Raw genomic sequence first — 19,638 nt, forward strand, 5'->3', positions numbered from 1 at the left:
GTGAGTTAAGTGGCATTGTACACGATGTATGGGTTCTCTGCATTTGTGTGTGTGTGTGTTTTTTTACCATTTCATTTGAGTTAGGCTTCGAGTTTTGTAGATTCAAAAATGGAGGATCCATCAGGGATCCATCAGGGAACAGGACGCTTGGGAAAATGACCAGATGTCTTGGGAATAGATAAAAAGAGCTGTCGAGTTCATCACATCAATAACATATAACATAACTCCATGAAACGCCTCCAATCTGCCCTATTCAGGCACTAGTGAGGAAGGCAACAGTGTGGTTCACAATCAGCAGATGTTAAAGTCACTTCCATGCGAATCCAGCAACACCCTCCAACTAAAATCCAAAACAGCAGTAGCCGAGCACAGATACATATCAATGGCTGTAAGCACATCAGTTTGACAATGAAAGTACATCATATCCCCAGAATTCATAACCTCCAGTTCCTCATCTTCCACCAAAGATGCCAGCCAAACACCTTGAGGGTTGGTCGTCCAGTTACCCCACAGTGGTGATGACCATTTAAGTCACCCAGTAAAAGAAATGGGAAAGGAAGATCACGAACGAGGTAGTTGAGATCTACCCTCCCAACATGAGCATTAGGAGGGAGATAGAGACTACACACTGTACAATGATGGCAAAGGAAAATCTGAACGGCAACAGCATTTAGTGGAGTTGAAAGACTCGGACAAGTGAATGGGACATCACAGCAAACAAGGATAGCAGTACCACCATGATATCCTTGGCCAGGAGGAGGATCAGAATAAAATACATGGTAACCAGGAGAGCCGGAAGGAGCAGCATCCCTAACCATGGTCTCCTGGATGCATATGCCTACTGTGGTAAAGTGGGCAATAAGACTATGCTTTTCCTGCCAACTAGCACGTAAACCACGACAATTCTGCTGAATTGTAGATCCCATTAAAGAGTGACATTATATCAAGGTACTTCCAGTATCAGAGTTCTTAATACTGGGAACTTTGACGGGTTTCTGAGTACATGGCCAAGGATCAGGTTTAGTAAGAGGTTTCCAAACCATGGCTAACCCCGTGGACGAGGAAAGAGAGACTCTCGATTCTGAAGATGGCAAAGACAGGATAAAGAAACACGTGAAACCCCTGGGACCCAACCTCAAGCATGCAATGGGAGACTTTGCTCCAGGCCATAATGAGGAAACCTTGGGGTCTAGGTCCGCAAGGCCACAATCCAACTCGGTGGCCACGACAGGGAACCACCCTGATCAGCACGTGAGGTTTTTTCTGGGGAAACATCAAACAACAACTCAGAGGACTCCCAAATGCTTTTGGAGAAGGACTGGTTAGGGTCATGTACCTCAGCCTGCACAGGATCAGAAGGAATCAGAGGCATTCTCGTACACATATTCCTGGGAGTACTAGCTGCGGTGCCTTCCCCATCAGCAGTGTCTTCCAAAGCTGCAAATTTGTTGCTGACAGGCACTGAGGGATCAGTATTCCATCGGACACACTAGACGTAAACAAAGTAACTGGGCTCTGACGTCATTGAGGATCCTGTTCACTACCACCAGAATGGTGGCTGGACTGGATGGATCGCCTGGGAACCTGAGACAGAGGAGCAGTATGAAATGACAGAGCTGAAACGAAGGAAACTTCAGGTCGATTAGATATAGACATGACCTTGCATCTAGCTTCCGTAAAGGCAATCCTCTCATGAGTGCCCAGAGACAAGACCTCATACTCAAATTTATATGTCACAAGATTAGAGGAAGCTGCATGGTCACCTCCACAATTGACACAGCTGTCCATACAAAATTCAAATCCTCATGGGAACTTCCACACATTTATCGCAGGAAGCCCCTAGAATAGTCAACAACAAGATTTACTGATGTAGCCAAACTTCTGACAGTGATAACAACGTCTTGGACTGGGTACCTATGGCTTCACCCTTAGGCTGGCTACACACACTCAGTTTTTTGCTCCAGTTTAACTGTCCAGGCCAAAACTGCACAGTTACGACAGAGCGTGTGCATGATGAATTATCTGTGTGGTTTTAACAGTGCAGATCAAAATCCTGGCCTGAACGATATCCGTTGATGACAGAAAACATAACAGCACAGATTTGAACTGTAAAGTTAAACTGCAGCATGGGGAGGCAAAGTTGAAAGTTTGCTCAGTCCGCACACAGCGTCAGTTGTGGCTAGATGTCTGACATGTGCAATCTTGTACCTGTTTACACCAGTATTAACAGGTTACTTTCTTTTTTTTCATTCATGTTGCATTTACAGTATATTCATTTGCATGAAGAATAATAGGAGAACATATGTTGCAAACAAATTCATACCCAAATAAATACCATACCTTGCAGTTTTTGTCTTTTGTCTGGGGGAGGTGGTGGCTGAATCGGTAGAGAGGCGGCCTGCGGTCCTAATGGACCCAGGATCGAATCCTGGCTGGGGCAGGGAACAGTTTAAGGATTTGAATTTCCTAAAAAGCAGACTTTCCTGACCTACCAGATGACCCGCCGACATGTCGTAAAAATACCCCTGCTAATACCAATACACCAATCCTATATGAAACAGTCCTAGCATGTATTCAATATGGATGGTAGGTGTTAGCGCCGAAGTGGTGACATGTGGAGGTGTAGGAGGACTACTGGGCCTTGGGATAGGGCACTGCCCCTGAGAAATAGGCCCTGAAGCCTTTGCCCAGAGTCGGACACGTAAAAAACAAAAACAAAAAAATTAATACAGCAAGAAGAGTTCTGCAAGTCTCAGGTATAACTTCACTCAGTGCATGTGGTGACATCGCTGTTCTGTACTGGAGGTCGCTATAGGATCTCCCTGTTGCCAGAAGCCTTAGAGCAGCAGGAGTAGACTGTAGCACCAGTTGAGCAGGGCAGTACTCCCAAGGCGGATGGAAAACTGATGACAAGGAGAGCTGGAGCTCTCGTTTCATCAGCTCTGAGGACTAGTTCCTGACCATCCCCCTTTCCTGAACTTTTTCAGCGTTTCAGTAACACAGAGAGTAGGCCAGCATGCTCTCCAATACAAGTTTCTCTATCATCACGAAACTACATGCACAGTAAACGCTACACTTCCTTTTCAAAATTAGATCGAAGAAAAATGACGCAAAACAACAATGCCTCGGAGTCCCCGGGGGGGGGGGGGCATAAATGCCCCTACCATCCACCCCTCTTCCGGCAACGACTCTTTGAGTTGCCTGGATCCACTGTCTGCCTCAATTCTTCTTCATTTCTGCAACATTCGCTGGCTTTCCTCTAACTTTCTCTCTGTTGAACACCACCTCTCCTCCTCTAAACCTCATCTTCTCTTTCTTAATGAGACTCAGCTGTCTGAGGCAACTGACAGCAAACCCTTCTCTGTGTCCTCCTACTTTCTCTATACTCATTTCAAAGCCAAAGCTGGATGTTGCGTATATGTATGCAACGACCTATCTTGCTCTTGGGTTCCTGAACTTGATTCTTCTGAATTCTCTACACTCTGGCTTCGGCTCTCCTGTCATTCTGTGACTAAATATACCTGCACTGTTTACTTTTCTCCTAATTCTACTGACTATCAAAAATTCTTCTATCTTCTACGATGGACCACATTCTATCCATTTCTCCTTTCTCTGAAATCTCCATTCTAGGAGATTTCATTGTTCACCACCACCTTTGGCTCTCACCTCCTTTGACTGATCCACCTGGTGAACAAGCCTTCATTCTTTCTATCCTTAATGATCTAGAGCAGCTTGTACAGCACGCTACCCGTATCCCTGACAGCCTTGGAGACAGCTCCAACGTACTTGACCTCTTCCTTACAATTAATCATTATGCTTACACTGTTGATCTTTTCTCTCCGTTGGGCTCCTCCGATCATAACCTTGTTATTTTAACCTGTCCCATCGCTCCGGTACGGGCTGTGGACCCTCCAAAGAAACGTCCTCTGTGGCACTTTGGAGCTGCAGATTGGGAGGCACTCAGGCAGTACTTCTTTGATATTCCCTGGAATGATTATTGCTTCCGTGGCCACAAGCCACCTAAGTGTGCGCATTATGGAGGTTATTCTCTCGGGCATGGAAGCATACATTCCTTTCTCATATCCTCTGACTAATGCAAGAAAGCCTGGTTTAATCACGCTTGTTCTAATGCTGTCCGCAACAAGGAGAGGGGCTATAAAAGGTACCGGGGCCAACCCGCCATCGAATCACATCTTTTTTATGTTTCCGCCCGGAATCGTGCTAAGTCTGTTCTTCGCTCTACAAAAGATATCATCATCCATACTAAATGCTCTCAACTCTCCAACTCGAATTCTTCCCACTCCTTCTGGCACCTTGCCAATAACCTTTCTAACAACTTTATCTCATCATCCTTCCCTCCTCTTTTCTACTCTGATGGCTCTGTAGCTATTTCTTCTACTGATAAAGCAGATCTGTTTGCTTAGATTTTCTCCTCCAGTTCCACCTTAGACGATTCCAGTGCTGGTCCTCCATCACTTCCCCCCTCTGACTTCCTCATTCTTGACATTAAAATTTCTTCAGCTGCTTTATTTTCTGCATTCACTGGCCTCAATACTAACAAGGCATATGGGCCTGATGGGGTCCCTCCTGTTGTCCTCAAGAACTTCTTCTGTGCTTACATCCTGCCTAGGTAACTCTTTCGCCTTTGTCTTTCTACTTCTACCTTTCCTTCTTGCTGGAAGTTTGATCTCATTCACCCAGTCCCAAAGAAGGGTGACCGTTCCCAACCCTATATCTATCGTCCAATTGCTTTAACGTCCTGTGTTTCAAAAGTTTTTGAGTCCACTCTTAACAGACAAAATTTAAAGCATCTTTCCTATTACAACCTTCTTTCTGATCGTCAGTATGGGTTCCGTCAGGGACGCTCCACTGGCGATCTTCTCACCTACCTTTCAGATTCCTGGTCATCTTCATTTCGGGACTTTGGTGAAAGCGTTGCAATTGCACTTGACATCTCAAAGGGTTTCGACTGAGTCTGGCATAAAGCTTTAATTTCCAAACTGCCCTATTACGGGTTCTATCATTCTCTCTGTGCTTTCATCTATAGCTTCCTTTCCAGTCGTTCTATAGCTGCTGTTGTAGACGAGCATCATTCTTTCTATCTGTGTTTTCATCTATAGCTTCCCTTCTGGTCATTCCATAGCTGCTGTTGTAGTCGACCATCGTTCTTCTCCTGCATCTGTTTACAGTGGTGTTCCTCATTGCTCTGTCCTATCACCAACTCTCTCTTCTTCTAAACTGTACATCTAACCCTATCCACTCGTACGCTGATGATTCCACCCTTCACCTTTCCATTCGGTTCCCGCAACGTCCATCTCAGCAGTTACTTTAACAAACAAGGAATGAGGCTATGGCACACCTAATGTCTGACTTGGCTCGTATCTCTGACTGGGGTAAAAATAATCTTGGATGACATGTTTTTTAATGCATCAAAGTCTCAGTTTCTACACCTATCAACCCGTCAAAATCTTCCACAGGAATACCCACTAATGTTTAATAATATCCAGCTCAATCCTGCATTATCCTTGAACATGCTTTGGGTTTCATTCACACGGGACTTGTCTTGGAAAAATCATATAACATCTTGTAAAATCTGCCTCCAAGAGATTAGGTGTGCTAAGCCGACTCCGTGCCTTCTTTCCTCCTGCACAGTTGTTGACTTTATACAGGAGTTTTATTTGCCCCTGTTTAGAGTACAACTCTCATGTATGGGGAGGCTCCCCACTTACAGCTCTTCTCAATAGGGTGGAGTCAAAGGCTATTCGTCTCATCAACTCTCCTCCTCTTACTGGCTCCCTTCAACCTTTGTCTCTTCACCGCGCTGTTGTCTCTTTATCTCTTTTCTATCGCTACTTCAATGGTCACTGCTCCTCTGAACTGCCTGATTGCATCCCTCCACCTCTATGACGGGCGCGTAGCACCCGTCTAGCAACAAACTCTCATCACTTTGCTGTCCAACTCATTAATGCAAGAGTTAACCGTTACTCTCAGTCCTTTTTTTATGCAATAGGTCAACTCCGGAACTGTCTCCCTTTGTCTGTAGTTCCTACTTCCTATGATCTCCTATCTTTCAAATGCAGTGTGTCCAGGTATCTCGAAATGAATGGATCGTGATTTTGGCTTTCTTTTCTATTGTTTTTGTTTTTTCTTGGAAGGAACGTTAATGCGGGCTCAACCTTTGGTTCTTTCTTCGTCTCATAAAAAAAAAAAAAGTCAGACGTTCGTCAGGAGTAATGGCTTTTCTCATACAAGTGTCCTATCTTTCAATTACATGAGCAACTAAAGATAAAAGTTGCAAAATAGTTTTCCTGTCATGCGAAGGTAATTGTATCAGCCATCATTTTCTAGTTTGAATTCTTCCATGTTCATGAGAGAAAATTGTTTGCTTTTCAACAGCCAGTTCTCACATCAGACTTCTTGCATTTCCCCCTTTTTCACTTGTTTTTAATAGCACATGCTACAGCATCAATGGCCAGAAGTAGGTCTTTGTCACTTCCGTCCATCTCGTCTACTGGATAATACTGACCAATAATTGTGCTGTGTGGATACACTGGCGGGATTCTGTTTTAACTGTGCAGTTTTGGCTTGCACAGTTAAACCAGAGCAAAAAACTGAGCGTGTGTAGCCGGCCTTAGCGACATCCAAGCAACCTTGATGGAAGAAGGAAGCTCAGTGGCATTGAAAGTCAGCAAATGGTAGGGCACAAGCAATAGGATACCATCAGTCTTCTAACGGAATCTTTCAACTTTAGAAACACCAAGGACCTTGAGTTCCTCAACAAGTTTCTCCTCTGAGTACCGGAGCACCTCCCAAGAGTAGACCACCCCATGAGATTGGTTGAAAGTGGGATGCGGCGAGCATGTAACTGAGGCCCCAGACTCTCCAGAGCACAGAGTCTATCTCTTTCATCCGGAGAGGTGACCTCCACAAGGAAGTTCCTATCTTGTTGTGAAGCAGTTTTTTGCTCCATACCTCAAGCAGTAACATTTCAAAAATATCCAAGTCCATCACAGAAATACCCTCCACTGCATGGATCACCATTTACTGAGTGAAATGGGCAGGTCTGTAAAGACCAGGCAAGACCTGAGGTGGAGACTTTATAGAGAGAAGAGGATCAGACGCTCTACAGAACTGCGAACGAGCCAGTTGTTGATAAGACTCAAGTGTGGCAATAAGCAATTCACCTTTAGGAGATGGAACCTCTGCATCAGATGGGTCAGAGGGCAGGCCAGGAACAGATATGTGGTCAGCTTTAAGGTCAGGTCGGTAGTGGGAGGGACGATCCATGGAATAAAGGCTAAATGACTTCATTCGCCCCTCCTCCATCCCCCTTGTAGCTCAACGGGATGGCTATATGTCCTAGATAGAACCACTGACAACCTCAGGGAAGTAAATGCAGGTAACCACCAGGGGACCTACACAAGCGTGACTCCAGGACAATAGGTTCCATCAGGTCCCACAGTGCCTGCTTGACCCTACCCACTGCAAGTGACCAGCTGATTGACCTGGTCGGGCCCAACTAGGCCTCCCATCTAGCCAGAGTAGGGGACAAAAGAGGTGTGTTGCTAACTGAATTGCTCAACACTCAGGACTCTCGTCTCCCAGCTTTACGGGAAGCCACACATGGCAAACATTTGGGGAGACAAAAACCCCACCCAAGATGGAAGGTGGGCAGGGACAAGCGATATCACCAGCAGGCCTCCAGCAGGTAGGCAGGTCTTCAGAGTAGGTGGCACTGCCAGTCAAGCTTCAAGCCCCACCACCAGGTCAAGGTGACCCCAATCAGCAGGGTGTGGTTAGATATTATGGGCAGAGAGAATGGGTTTGAATAGGGTATTGAAAATTATGTATCTGAGTTAATTTGTAGGTAGAATGAAGAATAGTATCATAAGATGGTATATCATAAATGAGCGTCTTAGAAGGAGGTGTGGAAGCTGTTGAGGCTAGGGAACTGACAAGGAAGCAGCTTGCTCGTTATATTTTGTGTGAAGAAGTGTTTGACCAGGGTTTGTTACCCCATTTAACTTGCCTGTCGTCAGATGGACTCTGTATGATAGGTGAATGCGAGGCTAAGCGAGGTATAAGTTTGTACTTTTTAGGTAGAGCCAGGATTAGGGGATGGGGGGCTATAATTGTGAATGAATTGGAGTGTGACCAACTTAACTGAGCAAACTTTGTGTAGGATCTCATTTTGTCATGTTTGTTCTCGCTTTATGGACCCTGTCTCTCTGCACCCTAAGGTGGGACAGGTGTGGATGATTATTTTTGTGCACCGATACACTGCCTTCTCAGTCGTTTAGTTCAAACCTGATGAGGAATAAGAGGATACACTATAGATGGTAATCGATAGCAAATCGGTATTGACAATGATTACTATATCAAACATTAAGTTACTTATGAAAAAGTATTTTTTTTTTCTTGTCAATAATCAGTTTAGAATGGAACTGAAAACCACGTCTGTATTATACGTTTGGTGTACGGTAGATCGGGGCACCCGCCATCCAGTTTCTTGATATAGCACAAGATTTTTGTCTGTTTGACATGCCAAATGTTTGGAAACTCCCTGTACTGTTGTTTGCAGATGATATTGTGTTGTTCAGTGAAGACGAAGGGGAGCTGCAAGGCTTGGTGGATGAGTATGGGAGAGTGTGTAAGAAATGGAATCTAACGGAGAATGTAGGGAAGTGTAAAGTTATGGTCTTCGAAAGAGGTGAAGTCAGTTAATTAACAGTGAGTTTGAATGATGACGAAATGGAAAATGTAAGTAGGTTTAAGTACCTGGGTAGTGTGATGAGTAAGGGTGGAAGTTTGGAGGGTGAACTGCTTGATAGGGTACAACAAGGAAGAAAGGTTGCTGGTTCCTTGAAGGCAGTGGGAAGAAACAGGGAAGTGAACATGGAAGTGAAATATTACATGACAGTTGTAATGCTGGGTAGAATTAGGCTCGACTTCTCGTACCTATTTTACCCAACGTGGAGCGGGGTCCTCTTTCGAGACCGGAGCTAGTGCAGTAAAGAGAGGTAGGACATAAAAACCTTCGGCAACACCATACACGTATATTACCACAGTCAGACACAGGACACTTCAGCAAACATTATAACACAATATAGAGCAATACAAAAACCTTATCTAAAATATTGTGTATCTCGCAGGATACTAGCTTTCTAGATACTAATGACAATACAACAAATCTTAGTACTAGGAGCGCAGTAAATACAGGTGCGCGCGGAGCGCGTGAGGAGGGGGGGGTGGGAAGTTTGTGATCCGCCAGGAGGAGGTAGGGGAGACACGGAGAGTGACTTACAACGGCGAGGAGACAGTTATGGTAATATTGAAGGATGCCCGATATTAACAAGGGAGTTTAGGTGTTTTCTGTTGGCGAAGATTCTTTGACAAATAACTCTGATTCTTACTTTGGCTTTAAGAGCGGGAGCGAGGAATGGAGAGAGTCTTTAGGAATAGCGTACGGGGAGGGGAATATCGTTAATACTCGCCTTCCTTGATATGTAGGCACAAACTTATTCCTTACACATTTTCTAGGTATGATATGTAGACTCGCTTCACAACGCGTAACAAAGTCGGAATACTCGTAAGTACTATTCCACCATATTACTTAGAGGCTAGCCAATAGAACTCCAATAATGTTTTAGTCTTTCTTCGGGTTCTAGAGATATGTCTTTAGAAAGATTCGGGGTGACACTCGCACGTATTTTCACTTTAGGTCTCAACCCACATTCTCGTCCTTCAACTGGATATTGTGTTCCGATTTACCCTAATGGAGATTACATAAAGTCACTGCACAATACTTATTCTAAGAGAGAGGGAGTCACACTTAACCTACTTCACGATTGTTACAGGGTCACTCGTATTTCCTCATAGAGAGAAATAAGGACACGTCATCGGCGATCCGGTCGGACTGAGGGCGTCGTCAGGGCGGGGCGAGCCGGGAGGGCACGGGGCGGCTCGCGAGGGCGTCCTTTCGCGTCCGGGGGTTTCCGGACTGGGCTTCGGCGTCAGGCCCATAGGACTGGGGCCGAAGAGGTCTAGGAACCTCTGGGTCAGGTCCCGGCGTCGCGGGGGCGTGGTGAGGTCTCACCCGGGCGTCCTAGGGTGGGCCGGAAGAGGCGACAGACTCCGGTCTCCCACGACCAGGGGCGCCGTCAGGGGAGGGCTGCGGCAACGGCTGTCACGGGGGCCCGACAGGTGTGTCTGCTCGAAGGCCACGCGTAGGGAACAGAGGCCGGGGGAAACAGGGAGGTCTCTCCGGGATATTCTGGAGCGAGACCCCTGAAGTTCAGCCTCCGGTTGTGGAGACGTCCCTCTCCTCACTACACCCTGGGAGCGACCATCGATCGTCTCTACCTGGACACTGGGGGAGCGACCATTGATCGTCTCTACCCGAATATTGTGGGAGCGACCATTGATCGTCTCGACCGGAGTGCTGAGGGAGCGACCGTTGATCGTCTCTACCTGAGCTTTGGGGGAGCGACCATTGATCATCTCTACCTGGATTTTGGGGGAGCGACCATTGATCGTCTCTACCCGAGCACTGTGGGAGCGACCATTGATCGTCTCTATCCGAGCACTGTGGGAGCGACCATTGATCGTCTCAACCGGAGGGCCAAGGGAGCGACCATTGATCGTCTCTACTTGGGTTTTGGGGGAGCGACCATTGATCTTCTCTACCTGAGCTTTGGGGGAGCGACCATTGATCGTCTCGACCGGAGGGCTAAGGGAGCGACCATTGATCGTCTCTACCTGAGCTTTGGGGAGCCACCATTGATCGTCTCTACCTGGATTTTGGGGGAGCGACCATTGATCGTCTCTACCCGAGCACTGTGGGAGCAACCATTGATCGTCTCAACCGGAGGGCCAGGGAGCGACCATTGATCGTCTCTACTTGGGTTTTGGGGGAGCGACCATTGATCTTCTCTACCTGAGCTTTGGGGAGCGACCATTGATCGTCTCGACCGGAGGGCTAAGGGAGCGACCATTGATCGTCTCTACCTGAGCTTTGGGGGAGCGACCATTGATCGTCTCTACCTGGATTTTGGGGGAGTGACCATTGATCGTCTCTACCCGAGCACTGTGGGAGCGACCGTTGATCGTCTCAACCGGAGGGCCAAGGGAGCGACCATTGATCGTCTCTACCTGGATGTTGTGGGAGCGACCATTGATCGTCTCTACCGGGATTATAAGGGAGCAACCATTGATCGTCTCTACCAATTCACTTTGGGAGCGACCATAGATCGTCTCTACCAATTCACTTTGGGAGCGACCATAGATCGTCTCTACCAATTCACTTTGGGAGCAACCATAGATCGTCTCTACCAGAGGGGCGCTGCCTGGAGTATTGTTTCTGACTCCACCCCTAGCTAACTCTGTGATTCCGCCACGCGAAGGTAGTGTCTTTCGCCTATGGTGGCGGCGGCATGGTGGTTGAATGTCACAGGGGCGCACGGCCCGGGCTGACATACGTCGTTGTTGCCCGGAATGGTGGTGGCTGGTGGCGGCTACCCCGTGGGGTCCGAGTGGGGGTGTCGGCATTCTCGTGGGCGAACTCCGTTGTTTCTGGTTTGCCTCGTTGTCGGGGATACTATGGTATTCTCCGGAATATTCCGAAGTACCATATGTGTGTCCGTCAAAGCCACGCATTTCACCACCGTGTTCTTGAAAAAAAGTCACGTCCCTGTGGCTGGAGGTGGAACGCTAGGGTGTTGGAGGTAGTGTAAACGGGCTGGAGGTGTCAGAGTGTGTTCTGCCAGGCGACAGTGTAAGAATTTTCCTCCTGTGCTTGGTCATAGGTGAGGAAGAGGGTGGAGGGGGTGGTGGTGTGCTGGAGGATATTTAACAGGTGGTGTGGCCCGCGGAGCTGGTGGTTCTTGGTAAAGGAAGGGGCCCATACAGCCCGCTTAATTCTCATGTTGCTTGGTGTGGCTGTCGGTGTGGTTCGAGGTTGAATGCTGGATAGAGTGGGTGAAGGCCGGGTTTTGTGTCGTGGTAATGCGGCGTTGAGTCTCTGGGAAGTATAGGTAGGAGGGCTTTGGGCCTGATGTAGCTTGACGGTGTGTGTGTATCGGGTGGGTGGGCATAAGAGTCGGCCGGAGGGGGTGGTGGTGGTGGTTCTGAGGGTGGGTGTGGGTGGGGAAGCAGGCGTGCGGAGTGGGCGGGGTCGGTTAGGCTCGGGCCGTCGCGCGTGTTGGGGACGCAGAAGAAGGTGAGACCGTCGGAGTGGGCGTGCGTAGGTGTTGAGGGGCGAGGGGGGTGGTAGTGGGGTGTCCTGCGGGGGTGGCGGGGTGGGCGGGCACGGGCTTGGGTGGAAAGGGTGAGGCAGCGGAGGGAAGGGGTGAGGGTGAGGGAGGCGTGGCGGGTGAGATGTCAGGTGTGGTGCAGGGGGGGGTGGAGGCGGTGGAGGCTGGGGTGGTAGGGGGGGGGGAGGGGGATGGCGGGGCGGACCCATCGCACTCGTATGTGGACGTGACCGGCGGTGCGGGAGCAGGGGGGGGTTGGGGTTGTGAGGTCGGTAGTGGTGGTGAGGTGGCAGGAGAGTTGGCTTGGAGGGTAGGTGGCGAGGAGGGAGTGCGATCTTGTGGTGCCATCCCGGTGTTTGGTGGTGGAGTGGTCTGGGCGGTAGCTGGGCTCTGTGCTTGTGGTGTGGGGGGGGGGGTGGGTACGAAGCTAGGGGATGGTGTGGGTGTGGGGGCGATGGCGGACGGTGTGCGGTGCTGAACCCGTGGTGGCCTGGCAGGGGCTGTGGGAGTGGGATGTGGAAGGTGGGGTGTGCCGTCGGAGCCGAGGAAAGGTGGGGTGAAGTGTAGGGGGAGAGAGAGACGGTGGTGGTGGGTTGGTGGGGTCTGGCGGGGTTGTTTGAATGCTTGGGGATGAGGAGGTGGGTGTGTCAGGGAAGGTGGATGAGTTAAGCGTGTGGGCGGGGAAAGCGAACGGTGGTGAAGTGATGGCGGTGGGTGGCGCGGGGGGGGAGGTGGAAGGCAGTAGACGGGGGAGGTGGTTTTAGGAAGTCGGTTAGGGGAAGAGGTGGAGAGGGTCCTAGGAGGCCTGTGAAGAGGGAGGCCGGTTTTGTGTTCCGGGAGTATAGTGGTGTGTGGGGTGGGAAGGTTAGAACTAGGGGCAAGAATAGGGGAAGGTAGAACAGAAGAGATAGTGAGAGGGGGGGAAAAGGAAAGATAACGTTCTCCCCTGTCGTAGACTGGGGGAGAGGTGAGGTGGCCCCCGCCATTACGGTGGGATGCGGGGGCAGGGGGGCGCTTTTTGTTTTTCCCCTTTTGTTTTTTCTTCCTCTGGGGCTTAGGGGAATTTGCGTAAGGTGGGGAGGTTTGTAAGTGCCCTCGTGTCATTTGGCTGCACTGGGCAGCTTCTAGCTGCTCACGGATGTCGTGGATCGGACATCCGTGGTAGCACGGAGAAAATTCCCACGGGTTGATGGTGATGAGGTCAACGGGGAATTTATTTCGCCGATGCGCTTGCCGAGGGGTGGCATGGACGGCTAAAAGGCACTCTCATTAAATTGATATCTCTATCCATGTCTCCTGTTGGATCATGGATAGTGAAGTGTTGTCTTACAACACTTGGGGGAGTACTCTGAGCAGAGTATTAAATGTGTGTGTTGATCTCCGGGTTTCTTCATCTGCCCTCCGGGTAGGCAGCAGTAACCAGGCGTCTTGCCTGTACACAGGTGTATTATCTAAATCCCCGTCAGTAAGTAAAACGTATCCAATTTGGATAGAGCCACCACTTTCCCTAGTGATGGGGTGATGGCTTTTGGACAGCGTAACTTGGCAAAGTTCATTGCCAGGCGAGTTCTGGGACAATTTTCGGCGCAATATTCGCTGCAGCTTTACCCAGTAGTGGTAGTGTGACTGCAATTTTTTGTTGGTCATTAATGTCGAAGCCAATATCCAGTAAGGGTTTAACTATTGCAAGATATGTGTGTATGTCATACTGGTCAGGGTCAAACTTGGGTAACTGAACGTGCGGTTTAGTTGCCATTTTTCCAAATATTTCCTGCTTACCTTCTCTTCAACGCTCGGATCTAGAACCACCCCGCTGGCCACCAGTGTAATGCTGCTGGGTAGAATTAGGCTCGACTTCTCGTACCTGTTTCTACCCAACGTGGAGCGTGGGGTCCTCTTTTCGAGACCGGAAGCTAGGTGCAATAAAGAGAGGTAGGACATGTAAAAAAACCTTCGGCAACACCATACACGTATATTACCACAGTCAGACACAGTGACATCTTCAGCAAACATTACAACACAATATAGAGCAATACAAAAACCTTATCTAAAATATTGTGTATTTCCTGCAGGATACTAGCTTTCTTAGATACTAATGACAATACAACAAATCTTAGTACTAGGAGTGCAGTAACATAGCAGGTGCTGAGCTGCTGCAGAGCGCGGGAGGAGGGGGGGGAAGTTTGTGATCCGCTCAGGAGGAGGTAGGGGAGACACGGGAGAGTGACTTAAAACGGCTAGGAGACAGTTATGGTAATATTGAAGGATGCCCGATATTAACAAGGGAGTTTAGGTGTTTTCTGTTGGCGAAGATTCTTTGACAAAATAACTCTGATTCTTACTTTGGCTTTAAGAGCGGGAGCGTAGGAATGGAGAGTCTTTAGGAATAGCGTACGGCATGGGAGGGGAATATCGTTAATACTCGCCTTCCTTGGATATGTAGGCACAAACTTATTCCTTTACACATTTTCTAGGTATGATATGTAGTGACTCTCGCTTCTCACAATCGCGTAACAAAGTCGGAATACTCGTAAGTACTATTCCACCATATTACTTAGAGGCTAGCCAATAGAACTCCAATAATGTTTTAGTCTTTCTTCGGGTTCTAGAGATATGTCTTTAGAAAGATTCGGGGTGACACTCGCACGTATTGTCACTTTAGGTCTCAAAACCCACATTCTCGTCCTTCAACTGATAATATTGTGTTCCGATTTACCCTAATGGAGATTACATAAAGTCACTGCACAATACTTATTCTAAGCAGAGAGGGAGTCACATCTTAACCTACTTCACGATTGTTACAGGGGTCACTCGTATTTCCTCATATAGAGAGAAATAAGGACACGTCATCGGGCGATCCGGTCGGACTGAGGGCGTCGTCAGGGCGGGGCGAGCCGGGAGGGCTACGGGGCGATGGCTCGCCGCGAGGGCGTCTCCTTTCGCGTCCGGGGGTTTCCGGACTGGGCTCCGGCGTCAGGCCCATAGGACTGGGGCCGAAGAGGTCTAGGAACCTCTGGGTCAGGGGTCCCGGCGTCGCGGGGCGTGGTGAGGGTCTCGCCCGGGCGTCCTAGGGCGGGCCGGAAGAGGCGACAGACTCCGGTCTCCTCTACAACCAGGGCTGCGCTGTCAGGGGAGGGCTGGCAGTGCAGCGGCTGTCACGGGGGCCCGACAGGTGTGTCTGCTCGAAGGCACACGCGTAGGGGAACAGAGGCCGGGGGAAACAGGGAGGTCTCTCCGGATATTCTGGAGCGAGATCCCCTGAAGTTCAGCCCTCCGGTTGTGTGGAGATCGTCCCTTCCTCCCTCACTACACCCCTCTGGGAGCGACTCATCGATCGTCTCTACCTGGACACTGAGGGGAGCTTGTACTCATTGATCAAGTTTCTACCCGAATATTGTGGGAGGTCGACCATTGATCGTCTCGACCGGAGTGGCTGAGGGAGCAGACCGTTGATCGTCTCTACAAGTACCTGAGCTTTGGGGGAGCGACCATTGATCGTCTCTACCTGGATTTTGGGGCAGCGACCATTGATCGTCCAGCTACCCGAGCACTGCTTGGAGCGACCGTTGATCGTCTCAACCGGAGGGCCAAGGGAGCGACTACATTGATCGTTCTCTACCTGGATGTTGTGGGAGCCGACCATTGATCGTCTCCTACCGGAATTTTAAGGGAGCGACCATTGATCGTCTCTACCAATTCACTTTGGGAGCGACCATAGATTGTCTCTACCAATTCACTTTGGGAGAGACTCATAGATCGTGGTTCTACTCAATTCATTTCTTTGGGAGCCGTACCATAGATCGTATCTACCAATTCACTTTGGGGAGTTTGACCATAGATCGTCTCCTCACCAATTCACTCTTTGGGAGCGACTCATAGATCATCTCTACCAATTCACTTTGGGGAGCGGACCATAGATCGTCTCTACCAATTCACTTTTGGGAGCGACCATAGATCATCTCTACCAGAGGGGCGCTGCCTGGAGTATTGTTTCTGACTCCACCCCTAGGCTAACTCGGCAGGATTCCGCCACGCTGGCAAGGTAGTGTCTTCTTCACCTACGGTGGCGTAGCGGGCGTGGTGGTTGGAATGTCACAGGGGCGCTAACGGCCCGGGCTGGAGCATACGTCGTTGTTGCCCGGAATGGTGGTGGCTGGTGGCGGCTACTCCCGTGGGGTCCGGGAGTGGGGGTGTCGGCATTCTCGTGGGCGAACTCCGTTGTTTCTTGTTCGCCTCGTTGTCGGGGATACTTTAGTGGGTATTCTCCCGTGAATATTCGGGAGTGCACCAGTATGTGTGTCCGTCAAAGCCACGCATTTCAACAGTATTATGATACCACCTCTTAACGTATGGAAATGAAGCTTGGACACTGTTGGAGGTGACCAATAAGTCAAGAGTGAGAGCAGTGGAAATGAGTTATTTGAGAGGAACCTGTAGAGTCAACATGGAGAGACAGGCTGAGAAATGAGGATGTGAAAAGTGTTGTGTGTGTGGATGTGGATGTGAAAAGGAAGCGTTAGGAGAAACACATTGAGGTGAGTTTGGCCGTGTGGAGAGGATGGAGGTGAGAGACTGACGGAGGAGAGTGTATGTGAGTGAGGTGGAGGGAGAGAGAGGGAGGGGGAAGGCCAAGGATGACATTGAGGGATGGAGAGAGAGGTATATGAGAGGAAGTGGGGTGTGGAACTGGGGAGCAGGGCAGTGAAATGGCGGGGGGACACAGGTTGACGTGGAGGCGATTTAGTTTGTGGCCACCCCGTATAAGGGGCGGATTAAGCAAGCGTCATAGCAATAGATAGATAGATACGTAGTTTGTACTCAAGGAGGTTTAGGCACTCTAACTGGATGCGACCAGTAAGGGTTTCCTTCTGAGAGATGGAATTCATTAAGTTCAAATAATGTCACAGGTGAGAAGAGGAAGTTGGCTCACCCTTGCTCTAAGTGTCAAGGCTGAAATGTCCCTATGCGCATGATGGAGGAAAAAAAAAGACATGGCCATGATAAATGGTATGTGAAGCGCATCTGTCTCAAGGTCCATCTATCTGTTGTATACAATTCAATCTGTCTCTCTAAGTGGTCCTTCTCTTTCATCAATATATATATATATATATATATATATATATATATATATATATATATATATATATATATATATATATATATATATATATATATATATATATATTAGAGTTTTACGCCGTGTGCCCTTTTTTCAATATGGGCTAAGGTGTTGCCCCAGTGGTAGAGGAACTTTTGGTTTTGAACCATGTAGCACTTTTTGACTCGGATGCCCCTTCCTGATGTCTACCCATGACCACTGGGGTTGACTCGAACCTCTGATCCCTTTGGTCAGAGAGCTCTGACCCATACTGAGACACGGCTGCTACAACCAGCTAGGTGACAGGAGTGCTCTACCCTCTCCAGGCGAGGCAACTTACTTTGGCACACGCGCTTTGCCAGGTGCTCTACCACTGAGCCTCCCATGCCCCCATATATATATAGATAGATAGATAGAGTAGATAGATAGACAGAGAGAAAGAGATTTGATTGATTTGATTGATTGATTGATAGATAGATTGATTTGATAAATAGACAGATAGATAGATATATGTCTATCTATCTATCTTCTCTATCTATCTATATATATAAATATAGATCTCTCTCTCTCTATAAATAGATACATAGATAGGTAGATTGGATATTTAAATTTTATTTATATTATATATATATATATATATATATATATATATATACTGTATATATATATATATATATATATATATATATATATATATATATATATATATATATATATATATAAAGCAAATGCTTGGCTTAGGCCTGTGAAGTTGAGCCAGGATGTCTGGGGCTTGAATGGTGTGCAAATGAATGTCTAGCCCTTTTTCTCTCTGTCTATAGCCACATGCCATAATCCCGTATGGGGTTGCCATTTGTCTTTGAGTTAATTTTTTAAAGGGGAGCGGCACTCAACTGTCTGCCAGCCCACTTCTTGACACGCAGGAAACAAGTTTATTTTGGTTATATGGTTACCACCTGTAGCACTGTACATGGATTCCTGGATCACACAGGGAACCATTAGACCTGTCACCTAATGTACAATAACCTGAAAAGGAAAGAAAGTAATGAAAAGCGATAGGAGAGATGGAAAAAAAAGGAAGAGAGGAGGAAAGATAGAAAATGAATGATAAAGGTGACGAAGGAAGTGGGCAGCAGTACTGCAAGTGAGTGGATGATGGTCGCCACCTCCTACCACCAAGTTTGAGGGTGCAAGTGGGAAATTTGCATCACTGTAGACGATACAAGTGGCCATTCAGGTCACAGGTAGAGTTTTGCATTACTGTAAAACATACAAGTGTTCTCAAGAATGCAGGCGGGTGTGGGTGTGTTTTCCACCACTGCAATTCATACAACTAGACCAACTAGATGCAGGCAAGGTAGATAAGGGAACTCCAATAGGCTACGGTGATCCACAAGTCTTGCTCACAACTTCCGGCGCCAGCAAGACCTTACTGTGAACACAACTTCAGAAGCCCCCCCTAAGATGAACAAAATCATGTGATAAAGATGATATTGGTATAATAGTAAAAAGATATAAAAAAGCAAAGACTAAGTTAAGATAAAAAAAAAAAAAAAAAAACAGGGCGGGGTAATAACGAACCGTAAGTGTGCCAGCGAATTAGTATAGATGAAAAGTGTAAAGCAGTGTATGACTAAACATCACACAACTGGGCATGGTAAGGTTTAGGTGGAGACAGTAAGTATGGAAAAAAAAGGATAACAAGAAAGAGGGTTCACTTTTTTTTATTTTTTTTTTTTACGTGTACGACTCTGGGCAAAGGCTTCAGGGCCTATTTCTTGGGGGCAGTGACCTATCCCAAGGCCCAGTAGTCCTCCTACATCTCCACATGTCACCACTTCGGCGCTAACACCCACCATTCATATTGAATACATGCTAGGCTGTTTATCGATACAGGACGGTATTGGTATTAGCGGGGGTATTTTTGCATTACATGCCGGCGGGTCATCTGGTAGATCAGGAAAGTCTGCTTTAGGAAAATTCATATCCTTAAACTGTTCCCTGCCCCAGCCGGGATTCAATCCTGGGTCCATTAGGACTGCAAGCCGCCTCTCTACCGAAAAGAGATGAGTGTCCATGCGGATCCCCTTTCTCACGTACTAGCAGAGACAATAATAGTGCAAGAAAATCCTAAGCAGTAGCCAGTGCTGCCTCATCACCATCATGTAATGTGAGATATGCACTTGTGGGGAGAGCAAGACCCGTGTGTGGAGGAAGTTCTATATCATGTCCTGCGTTGGGCTGTCTACCTCAAAGTCTTCATGAAGCGAGCCCTTGACTCACTGTCCA

The 19,638-nt window shown here is 48.0% G+C and overlaps 1 protein-coding gene across 1 annotated transcript in view; it reads left to right on the top strand.

Annotated features, from left to right (window-relative positions):
- The window catches only part of LOC145406615 (regucalcin-like), an 80,158-nt gene extending 79,628 nt beyond the window's left edge, over positions 1 to 530 (top strand). Inside the window, exon 7 of the mRNA XM_080277694.1 lies at positions 468 to 530. Within this exon, the coding sequence (XP_080133820.1) occupies positions 468 to 530 (63 nt within the window). The remainder of the gene's footprint in view (positions 1 to 467) is intronic.
- The last annotated feature ends 19,108 nt before the right edge of the window (positions 531 to 19,638 follow it).

This window comes from Coenobita brevimanus, chromosome 8 (assembly GCF_032717465.1).
Source record: "Coenobita brevimanus isolate Jiangsu-jjx chromosome 8, ASM3271746v2, whole genome shotgun sequence".
Taxonomy (NCBI): Eukaryota; Metazoa; Arthropoda; class Malacostraca; order Decapoda; family Coenobitidae; genus Coenobita; species Coenobita brevimanus.